This window comes from Scyliorhinus canicula, chromosome 4 (assembly GCF_902713615.1).
Source record: "Scyliorhinus canicula chromosome 4, sScyCan1.1, whole genome shotgun sequence".
In the NCBI taxonomy this organism is placed as follows: Eukaryota; Metazoa; Chordata; class Chondrichthyes; order Carcharhiniformes; family Scyliorhinidae; genus Scyliorhinus; species Scyliorhinus canicula.
The window spans coordinates 92,316,772-92,329,101 of record NC_052149.1 but is presented as its reverse complement, the minus strand read 5'-3'; the positions used below and the strand labels follow the sequence as shown (position 1 = coordinate 92,329,101).

At 45.6% G+C, this 12,330-nt stretch overlaps 1 protein-coding gene across 1 annotated transcript in view; it reads right to left on the bottom strand.

The window, feature by feature from the left end:
- LOC119964807 (adhesion G-protein coupled receptor D2) overlaps window positions 1–12,330 on the bottom strand; it is a 447,246-nt gene that overhangs the window by 200,444 nt on the left and 234,472 nt on the right. Inside the window, exon 21 of the mRNA XM_038794816.1 lies at window positions 11,967–12,020. Coding sequence (XP_038650744.1) covers window positions 11,967–12,020 — 54 coding nt within the window. The remainder of the gene's footprint in view (window positions 1–11,966; window positions 12,021–12,330) is intronic.

Sequence of the window (12,330 nt, the reverse complement as noted above, 5' to 3'; positions counted from 1 at the left end):
TGACAAAATTCAATGACAGGTTTCTTGGTGAAGCACAGACACCTCATACACTGCTCCTCAGTTAAGTTGTTATCGGAAATGGTCCCCAAAGACCCCCTATAGATTTGATCACCTGCACAGCAACCATTTCCTTTCGTCTGCTCTCAGATGCTCCCGCTCTCTATCTTCTCCACTGCTCCCCCTTGCCCTCTAGAAGACTTACCAGACCACTCATGGCTGCAAAATACACCAAACCTGTCCAGCACCAACAGACCTCAGAATTCAGTTGTGGAACTCAGAAAAAGGCAACAATTACAGCCCAGAAATTAGCCAGCAGCCTAAGGCAACAAACCAGCAACTAACCTGCATGAAGTAGAGAAGCCCTTTAATCACACTGCTGCAGAGTTCTTGTGTCTCTTCAGTTGCAACAGGATGTTGGCTGAGTTAATCATATGGTGAGTTCAGCACGTGTTTCATGGTACACGTGCTCAGTCATCATGGCGATGGCAAAATGAACAAACTTGGGCAGTGGTCACTAGAGGTTTGTGCACAGCATGGACTTTGTGTCACCAACATTTTCTTCCAGGGCAAATACCAGAACATAGCACCATGCAAGACCTGGCCACTGGCACCAAGTTGACCTGATGATCACCAGAAGACATGGGCCAGGATTTTCCGAAATCCCGGCCAAGTGTTGGCGCCGGCGTAAACACCGGAGTGGTGTACGCATGCGTCAATGGGCCCCCTGGCCCAGCAATTCACCGGTGTTCAGGGGCTAGGACGGCGCCGGAGTGCTTCGCGCTGCTCTAGTGCTGGAAAGGCAGCCCTGCATGGCCAGCGTGGGTCCACGCATGCACGTGGTGGCCGTCTCCACGCCGGCGTGGAGCAACATGTCGGGGACCTAATGGCGGACCCGCGATGAAGGAGGTAGGCCGCCTCCAGATCACGGCCACCCGCCAATCGGAAGTCCCCGATCGCGGGCCTGAACCCCATGGAGATCCCCCCCACCCGGAGATCCTCCCGCCATCCCACCAGGACGTCCACAGAGGCCGCGGGTCCGAGCTCCTGCCGGATGGTACCAGGTTTGAACCACGGCAGCGGGACTCGGCGTGGGTTCGGCCCGTCGCCCGGGGAGAATCGCCGTGGGGGCCTATTTCAGCAGCCCCCGACCAGCGCCGCAGTGACCGGAGAATCGTTGGCCCCGCGTCGGAGCAACGTGGCGGGGATTACCCGTCGCGGGCTCGGAGAATCCCAGCTATGATCTGTCCAATGTTCTTCAGACCTCCACTTATCACAGTGCAGATTGTAATAATGATCATTTGCTTGTCAGCAGCAGGTGAAGGTGCAACCACAGGAAAATACTTAAACCCAAACATAAAAACCTGCCAAGAATCAACATACCTCACACAATGGAAGATGACAAATCTCATAAATTCTCAGGATTTCTCAGGCAGTCTCTTCCACCTGAGGGCTCACCAGATAATTTTGCTAATGCAGGGAAGTCTCTATGATCATTCAGCTATGAACCTACTTTGGTGAAGGAAGGAACTGGAACAAAGTTTGATTTGAGACCCATCTTGCAGAAATTATTCCTGTCGTTGAAGCGAAGAGTGCAGCTCAGCTGGCTTACAACCTGATATACCTTCAATTCACAGTGAGGCAGAGAGAGCAAGTGAACAGTAGGCTTTATTAGTCATGAACTTGCCTAGCTAGAGTCAGTAGGACAGATGAATGCCGGCCACAGGAGGCCGGCCTATATATGGCCCTGGTGTGGGCGATGCCAGAGGCGGAGCCATACCGGGGTTACAGTACAGTACCTGGAAGCAGTTCATAGCACCACTTCCAGGTCATAGGTCACAGGTTACGGTGTCATGCATGCATTATGGTGAATACATTCACCACACAACCAATGTCCTAACCCTAAAGCATGTGAAAAATTGTATGCTAGCCAAGGTATTTGTGCAGAAGATAGCAAAGTACATGTCAACAAGTATTGGGTTAATCTATGTGAAGAAATCCGCTAGTGACATTAAAAACGCTGGCAAAAAAATGCTTGACCCCAACATCACCAAAATTACTCCTTTGAAATCCATAAATGGGGTAGTATTCACTAACAGGAACAAGTAAATTGTCTGCAGGATAGAGCACTCTCTGAGCTAAACTCGTGTGAGACAGATATCTCTCTGCTTGTGTTTGATCTTCTGCAGCTACCTGACATCTTTGAGCTTTGTGAGGAACCCTCATGAGTTGATCTTGAAAAGGTCAGTGACGCCCGATGAACAAGAATGCACCTGGAAAGGACAGAATACCAGCCAAACTACTCAAGAAAGGAAAGTTCCAGCTGTCATACCTCCAGGAGCTTCTCCTCCACTGCTGCAGAAAAGGCTCAATCCCACAGGATATGCAAAACACAGGCATCAAGAACAAAGGTGATTGAAGAGGTTGCAACAACTACCAGAGCAGGTAGAAGGTATTTTTTTTTCCAGAGTCATTCTAACAAGGGTCCATAGTCAAGACAATGGAATATAACCAGAGGCAAAATGTGGCTTCAATGTAGATGCATCCACTAGAGACTTGGGGCTGGATTCTCCAAAAATGGGGCTATTCCCCATTTTGTGGATCTCACAAAAGTATTTGACAACATATGCAGGATAGGCCCCTACCTCACAGTAGAGGAAATTAGATGCCCTGCCAAGCTTCCCAATCTCATTCTGCCCTTCCATGGCACCATCCAGTTCATTTGGGTCCACTGCTAACAATTTTGAGACCAAAAATGGGGTGAAACAGGGCTCCTGATCTATTCATTCCTTGCCAACATGGAAGGAGTGTACCTCCACGCACATTCTCAATCTGCCAAGATGGAAAGCTAAGACAATAGCGCAACATGTTCTGGTCAGAGAGAGGACTTCTGGCTGCTGATGATGCGATACTAGTTGCCCAAAGAGAAGACCAGCTCCAAAAGCTCAGGGATATTCTGCCTCCTGCTTGTGTCTTGCTCTCCCTCACTATCAGCATCATGAAAACTGTAGTTATGGACAGTTCTGTCTCCGTGTGTGATCAGACTCACCAACATACCACAGAAACCAGTCAGCAAATTCTGCTACCTTGAATCTGCAGTGACAGAGAACCTGGGTGGGATTTTCTGCTCCGCTGCACAGGTTTTCTGGTGCGGCGCGTCCCCGCCAGCAACGGGATTCTCCGTCACGCTGTGGGCATCCCCAAGCCCTCGGGAAATACCTGGATGTGGGTGCGCTGCTGGCGCAAAGGAGAATCCCGACAGCGGAGAATCCAACCACCTGTCTCTTGACAAAGAACTCAGCACTCGGCCATGGCATCCAACAATTGTCACTGACTAATTAGCAGGCATGGAAAAACAATTAGCTGACCCGGGAAACAAAGATGCTAATCTTTAAGACCCGTTACTCAGGACATTGCTGTGTGACAGTGAAGACTGGACAACTTACACCTACCACAAAAGAAGTCTCAAAAACATCCATCTCCATGTGTTGGTCACCTCCGCAGCATCGGATGGAAAGACAATGCCATCAATGAAGTAATACTTTTGAGGCAAACATGCCAAGCATGTTGTCACTATTTAAACAAAGACGGTTTCACTGCTTTGGGCTTGTGCACAGAATGCAAGATGGCATTATCCCCAAGGATGGGCTATATGTGGGCGGCATGGTAGCACAGTGGTTAGCACTGTTGCTTCACAGTGCCAGGGTCCCAGGTTCGATTCCCGGCTTGGGTCACTGTCTGTGCGGAGTCTGTCTGTGCGGAGTCTGTCTGTGCGGAGTCTGTCTGTGCGGAGTCTGCACCTTCTCCTTGTGTCTGCGTGGGTTTGCTCCGGACATTCTGAATTCTCCCTCCGTGTACCTGATCAGGCGCCGGAATGTAGTGACTGGGGGTTTTCACAGTAACTTCATTGCAGTGTTAATGTCAGCCTGCTTGTGACAATAAAGATTATTATAGGGAGGGAGCTCATGACATGTGACCAGCAGGTCCTCAAAAGCTACGATTTAAGGATTCCATCAGAAAGACATGAAAGTCCTCAAAATCAATCACAAGTCGTGGCAGCACGATGGCACAGTGGGTTAGCACTGCTGCCTCACAGCACCGAGGTCCAGTTTCGATCCCGGCTCTGGGCCACTGTCTGTGTGGAGTTTGCACATTCTCCCCGTGTTTGCCTAGGTTTCGCCCCCACAACCCAAAAGATGTGCAGGGAAGGTTAATTGGCCACGCTAAATTGCCCCTTAATTGGAAAAAATGAATTGGGTACTCTAAATTTATAAAAAAAGAAAAAAAAAATCAATCACAAGTGGGAAACTCTGGCTGACGATCAATGACGACACCAGTTGTGGGCAGGAGCTCACCACCACCATGATATGAAGATTCAGAAGCTCCAGAGCAGTTGCCAGTCCTGCAAACAAGGTGTAGCAGAGATCATCCTGCACCACCAAGAGACAATTTCATGGCACATTAGCAGACAACGCCTTTCCGGAATCGATTTGTTTAGCCACCAAAAGAAGTGGAGATGATCTCACCACATTTCCACGACTACATTCCCATTATCACTCGCAGATGGAAGGTCGTCAATCAAGTTCAGCTCTGAGGCAGACAATTCCAGAAATGTTATTTACAACAAGCATAGAAGCCTGACTTAAATATTAAAATGACTATTTTCAATACATGCAACATGTTATGGACATATGAGCAGCACGATCCAATGTGACAGAAGGCACTACTCTGGAGTGGAATGACCTTGCGCATGTCGCCCACTTCATAGATACCCATTTTACATGGAGCATAGCCAAATTTCTAGGCAACATCTCCAATGAAAGGAAGAAGGCTAGGCAGTAAAAGTATGTATATATTTTTTCAAAATGGACTACCTTCCTTCACCGGCAGCCCCTTCAAAACATGGAAAATCACTTTGTGTTACCAACAGTATGTCAGCAGCCTAAATATATTACAGACTGATCATTTTTTACAAGTCACAATCTTTGTAGTGTCAACCTGTCAGAGGTCAAAGGGGAAAACATGCAAGATTCCCAAATCAATCTGGCTGTAGAAACTGTCTCATTTCATTTCAAATTACCTGCTGTGCCTGCAGTCTGGGACAAACTGCCTGTTCTCATAAAGCATGACAACTTGGGTCGAGCTAATGTGATCATTCATAATGGACAAGTCATGCGGTAGCTCCTATTAACTATTTTTAAACCAGTTCACTGAGGTACATGATCTCTGCCAGAAGCACAAAACATAAATACACTGTTGACAGGTTAATGCCAAAGGACAACGCTAAAGGGATTTGAAACTTTGTAGCTTTATAACAAAGTTGGCTCTATTTTCCCTGGCCTCGTGACACAAAGTGATTCAGTGGAATACATACATTGATTTTTTTTTTTAAAAATTTTAACGCATTTTATTCAAACTTGTATCAAAGTAGGTTACAGCAAATAAACACCCGGGAAACATTCTTCCCAACAATCAACTATACAATTTGTACAGATTTTTCTCCTTTTTCACACCCCCACTCCCCATCAACCAACACCTCCCACCCCCCCCCCCCCCCCACCCCCTGCGACGAACAGCACCTCAAACATGGTCACAAACATCCCCCACCTTTTCTCGAACTCCCCTGCTGAGCCCCTTAACTCATACTTTATCTTCTCTAACCGCAGGAAGTTGTACAGGTTACCCAACCATGCTGCTACCCCCGGTGGCGATGCCGACCACGACTCCAGCAAAATTTGTCGCCGTGCAATCAGACATGCGAAGGCCAAGACATCGGCCTTCCTCCTCTCCATGAGCTCCGGCTTCTCTGAAACCCCAAATATCGCCACTAAAGGGTCCGGGTCCACTCCCTCCTCCACTATCCTGGCTAAGACCGCAAACACTCCCACCCAGAATCTTCCCAATTTTTCACAACCCCAAAACATGTGCGCGTGATTTGCTGGCCCCCGCCCACACCTCTCACTCATCTGCAACCCCCTGAAAAAAAACACTCATTCTCGCCCGAGTTACATGCACCCTGTGCACCACCTTGAACTGGATCAGGCTCATCCTTGCACAAGAGGAGGTCCCGTTTACCCTTCGCAGTGCCTCACTCCATACTCCCCAATTGCTCTCCATTCCCAACTCCGCTTCCCATTTCTCCTTGATCTTCACCCACTCGCCTCCCTGCTCCCCCAGCCACTTATATATATCCCCAATTCTTCCCTCCCCTTCCACATCCGGAAGCAGCAGTCGCTCCAGCAGGATGTATTCCGGCAATCTAGGGAACCTCTTCCAGACCTTTCGTGCAAAGTCCCTAACCTGTAGATACCTGAACTCACTACCCCTCGGCAGCTCTACCCTCTCCCTTAGATACATACATTGATTTTAACCATTCAATTCATTAATTTGGAAAACAAACATTGCGGACTTTTACAGTGAAATATTTGTGCTATTTATATCCCTTTGCTACTAGAAAACCGCTAACTGAGTAATTAATTGATGCATTGACCAACTCATCTAACTTCATTTATCATACAGAGACTCAGATTCCATGCAACCACTAATTTTTGCTGTTCGAAAGATTGCTGGAAACTTGCTGGCACAAAAACTTAAAACTATCAATTATATGGCAGTGAGTTTCAAATTAAGCATTTTCTTTGTTTCCGAACAAGGCCTCTTTCAAAATAGTTAACATAACTCTGGGGTTAATATGGTAATTACACTATTATATTTCAATTATATCGTCTCAATAATTAACGCACTTTGCTAGGATTTTACAGTTGTAATGATGGTTAAACTGTCGGCGGTGACCTCATTACTCTGCGAAACTGATGGTAACCTCTGGCATCTTTACATGCACAGTTAAATGTGGGAATTTAGAAGTTGCTGTCAGTGATACCCCACTCCTCCACATGACGCACAGATGGAAATCTAGGAAACCATGTGATTTGATGTGAACTTCCACTTTTTCTGCTTGCTGCAAAAATCTTGAAAAAGATACACCTTGCTTGAAGCAGCATGCTAAGTCACAGTTACTTTTGACTAACCTTTCTGGCTCTGAAAAATTACATGTTACAATTTGTGAAATGTTAAAAAGTCTCCATTATGAAAAACATTCCACGGATTTTTAAAGCAATAGGTTGTTTTATGTTTGAACTTCTAACTTAATCCCATGTGTATGTTCCAGTCTTTAGTTTGCGCCCCTTCTGCCTGCTCAGTAGGGGGATGGCAGGGGCGGTATGTAAAATAATAATCAATGGCATTATTTCAAACAAAGACAGGGATTATTGCAGGTGGCCTCGCTAATGCTTATCCTTCAGTCAATAATGGAAAACAGAGTATCTGGTCATCATCACATTGCTGGTTGTGGGAGCTTTCTAGGTGCAAATTGGCAGCTGTATTTCCAACAGTGATTAACACTTCAAAAGTAATTTATTGTCTGTAAAGTGCTTTGAGACATCTGGTGGTTCGGAAAACACAATTATAAATGTAAATCTTTCACTCAAAGCCCCCGAGTGTAGAGACGTGGGTTAGTGACGTGGCTGGGTTTCTCAACCTCGAGAAAATAAAGTTCGCCTTAAGAGGGTCAATGGTCGGGTTCACCCGGAGGTGGCAGCCGTTCGTCGACTTTCTCGGGGAAAATTAAAATGTCAGCAGATGCATTATTCCAAGGCGGGGGGGGGGGGGGGGGGGGGGGATTGTTGTTGATTGAGGTGGGTGAAGATTGGGCTGGGGGGGGGAATGTTTATTTTACCAAGTTGATGGCAGTGTTTATGTTACTGTTATAAAAAAATTTCAAATACCTCATTAAAATATTATTTAAAAAATAATTAAATAAATGTAAATCTTTCTTACTCTGTAAAATTATTAAAAAGTGAAAGGTGTTTGGTGCGATTTACTTCTTAGTTTGCTGCCTGTGAAAAGTCTCCAATGTGACTGGTTGCTTAAACTGATTGTTGACATCACTATTGTTAGATACCAGAAATCCTCTTGAGCTGATACCGAATTAAATTCATGCTGGTAAAGGTAAAATCTGTGCTGCAGAGATTGTTAGATCTTTATGGGCAGTTTGCTTCGAGGTCAGCAGTCAGCACTGTCACTTTGGAATTGCCGGAAAATCTCTCTCCCTCTCCCGGTTTGCTTTTGTTCTACAGTCTTATAATTATTGTTCTTTTTAATTTCGCTTTCTTGATCTGTCCCACTTAGAGTCAAAATTTTCTTTCCAAACGTCTTTTTTCATGCTTCAAAGGACTGATTTCAACCTTTAAGGATGTGGCGATAAACCAGGAGGTAGTAGATGTTTTCACAGGAGCCTTTGCAGTGTCAACATTGTGCATTGTCAGGTCAGGTACAGAATTCTCTGGCTTTGTAATATGTCACAGCCTCAGAAGAGCAATTCATCCTTCCCCAATGTGTCAATTTAATATACTAGCCATCTTGCAGTGAGATAGTCAGTTAAGGACTTTGCTTTCCTTGCTGCGATATATTTGTTGCTGCACTGATTAACAAATTCTATCTCGATTCATTCTTCCTTATTTTAGTACCTCTGTTATAGCCTTTTCATTGGGAACATGTTAGCCAATAGGCCAAAAAAATATAGGATTCAAACCCCATGGTCGCAACTTCGGTGAAGTTGGCCCAAACCTAAATGGATTGAAACTGTGCAACCTCATTACACACAGGAAATGGACAGGCAGTTATCGTATTAATCCAGGCAGGGCTGTAGTTCAGGGGCTCAGGGCCTTTCAACCTATGCAAGCAACCACAACATGGGCTGATGGATCCCCCTGTTACATACCTCACAAAATGGACAACAGACGTGCAACCTATATATGTCCCACAACGCAGATCAACAAATTGGCTACCAGTTATACATGCAACAACATAGGGCGAGAGATTCATTATCTATTATACAATCAGCAACTTGGGTAACAGGTCTATCAATAGCAATGCAAGGTTTGATTTTTCCCTTTAATGAAGCTACTGCCAAAGAAAAGCCAGAAATGGTGTATGGTGATATACATCAAACCCATATCATTGCCCATTTTTAGACCTTGCTGCTTATGTTCAATTTTACCCTCAACACTTAACTCATTGCTTCAACAAAGAAAAGTACAGCACAGGAACAGGCCCTTCGGCCCTCCAAGCCCGTGCTGCCCATCTAAACTAAAATCTTCGACAATTCCTGGGTTCGTATCCCTCTATTTGCATCCTATTCATGTATTTGTCAAGATGCCCCTTAAATGTCACTATCGTCCCTGCTTCCACCACCCCCTCCGGCAGCGAGTTCCAGGCACCCACTACCCTCTGCGTAAAAAACTTGCCTCGTACATCTCCTCTAAACCTTTCCCCTCGCACCTTAAACCTATGCTCCCCTAGTAATTGACCCTTCTACCCTGGGGAAAAGCCTCTGACTATCCACTCTGTCTATGCCCCTCATAATTTTGTAGACCTCTATCAAGTCGCCTCTCAACCTCCGTTGTTCCAGTGAGAACAAACCGAGTTTATTCAACCGCTCCTCATAGCTAATGCCCTTCATACCAGGCAACATCCTGGTAAATCTCTTCTGCACCCTCTCTAAAGCCTCCATATCCTTCTGGTAGTGTGGCGACCAGAATTGAACACTATACTCCAAGTGTGGCCTAACTAAGGTTCTATACAGCTGCAACATGACTTGCCAATTCTTATACTCAATGCCCCTGCCAATGAAGGCAAGCATGCCGTATGCCTTCTTGACTACCTTCTCCACCTGTGTTGCCCCTTTCAGTGACCTGTGGACCTGTACACCTAGATCTCTCTGACTTTCAATACTCTTGAGGGTTCTACCATTCACTGTATATTCCCTAGCTGCATTAGACCTTCCAAAATGCATTACCTCACATTTGTCTGGATTAAACTCCATCTGCCATCTCTCCGCCCAAGTCTCCAAATGATCTAAATCCTGCTGTATCCTCTGACAGTCCTCATCGCTATCCGCAATTCCACCTACTTTTGTGTCGTCTGCAAACTTACTAATCAGACCAGTTACATTTTCCTCCAAATCATTTATATATACTACGAACAGCAAAGGTCCCAGCACTGATCCCTGTGGAACACTACTAGTCACAGCCCTCCAATTAGAAAAGCACCCTTCCATTGCTACTCTCTGCCTTCTATGACCTAGCCAGTTCTGTATCCACCTTGCCAGCTCACCCCTGATCCCATGTGACTTCACCTTTTGTACCAGTCTACCATGAGGGACCTTGTCTAAGGCCTTACTGAAGTCCATATAGACAACATCCACTGCCCTACCTGCATCAATCATCTTTGTGACCTCTTCGAAAAACTCTATCAAGTTAGTGAGACACGACCTCCCCTTCATAAAACCATGCTGCCTCTCACTAATAGGGGGGCAGGGGGGCACTAATGGGGGGCAGCACGGTAGCATGGTGGTTAGCATAAATGCTTCACAGCTCCAGGGTCCCAGGTTCGATTCCCGGCTGGGTCACTGTCTGTGCGGAGTCTGCACGTCCTCCACGTGTGCGCGTGGGTTTCCTCCGGGTGCTCCGGTTTCCTCCCACAGTCCAAAGATGTGCGGGTTAGGTGGATTGGCCATGCTAAATTGCCCATAGTGTCCTAAAAAGTAAGGTTAAGGGGGGGGGGGGTTGTTGGGTTACGGGTATAGGGTGGATGCGTGGGTTTGAGTAGGGTGATCATGGCTCGGCACAACATCGAGGGCCGAAGGGCCTGTTCTGTGCAGTACTGTTCTATGTTCTATGTTCTAATACATCCATTTGCTTCCAAATGGGAGCAGATCTTGTCTCGAAGAATTCTGTCCAGTAATTTCCCTACCACTGATGTAAGGCTCACCGGTCTGTAGTTCCCTGAATTATCCTCGCTACCCTTCTTGAACAAAGGAACAACATTGGCTATTCTCCAGTCCTCCGGGACATCACCTGAAGACAGTGAGGATCCAAAGATTTCTGTCAAGGCCTCAGCAATTTCCTCTCTAGCCTCCTTCAGTATTCTAGGGTAGATCCCATCTGGCCCTGGGGACTTATCTACCTTAATATTTTTCAAGACGCCCAACACCTCGTCTTTTTGGACCTCAATGTGACCCAGGCTATCTACACACCCTTCTCCAGACTCAACATCCACCAATTCCTTCTCTTTGGTAAATACTGATGCAAAGTATTCATTTAGTACCTCGCCCATTTCCTCTGGCCCCACTCATAGATTCCCTTGCCTATCCTTCAGTGGGGCAACCCTTTCCCTGGCTACCCTCTTGCTTTTTATGTACGTGTAAAAAGCCTTGGAATTTTCCTTAATCCTATTTGCCAATGACTTTTCGTGACCTCTTCTCGCCCTCCTGACTCCTTGCTTAAGTTCCTTCCTACTTTCCTTATATTCCACACAGGCTTCATCTGTTCCCAGCCTTCTAGCCCTGAAAAATGCTTCCTTTTTCTTTTTGACGAGGCCTACAATATCTCTTGTTATCCAAGGTTCTCGAAATTTGCCGTATTTATCTTTCTTCCACATAAGAACATGCCGGTCCTGAATTCCTTTCAACTGACATTTGAAAGCCTCCCACATATCAGATGTTGATTTACCCTGAAACATCCTCCCCCAACCTAGGTTTTTCAGTTCCTGCCCAATATTGTTATAATTAGCCTTCCCCCAATTTAGCACATTCACCCTCAGACCACTCTTATCCTTGTCCATCAGCACTTTAAAACTTACTGGTACATTTTACTGATAATGCAATATTCATTGTGTATTTAATCAATTCAGCTGTGGTGCAGCAATTTAAAGTGGATAACTAACTCCTTTCAAATTCTATAAGAGGATGGTTATAATGATGTCAAAGTTATTCCATGTGCTTCATTTATTCCATTTCTAAAATTAATTCATAATAAGTAAAATGTACTCAAATAGCTAAACACATCATGCACAACAGCCAAGATAATAACTTAGATAAAACACTATTTAATAAAGAACATTTTACTTACTGAAAAGTTCAGAGCTTTTCTTCTTTCTTTTAGTCTTTTGATTGTACTCCTTACCTGTAAAACAATAAACAGGATCATGCTTGAAGAATAGTGCAGGTCTCTGAAATAAGGTAGCCCTTCAGTTAAACTGCAACACCTCAACTGCACTGATCATGTCAAGGCTCAAGTAAAATTTTTATTTTACTCAACGTCTAGTCTTTATGTTGGGTAGAATTTAATGTTCCCTCGTGGGTAGTGGGGATCATATAATGGGAAACGAAGCTACAGGACAGAGAGTATCACTGCCTTCCTACTTCATACCTCCCCCCCCCCCCCCCCCCCCAACGATTAATTCCAGGGCGGGATGGGTGGAGGGTCACCTACC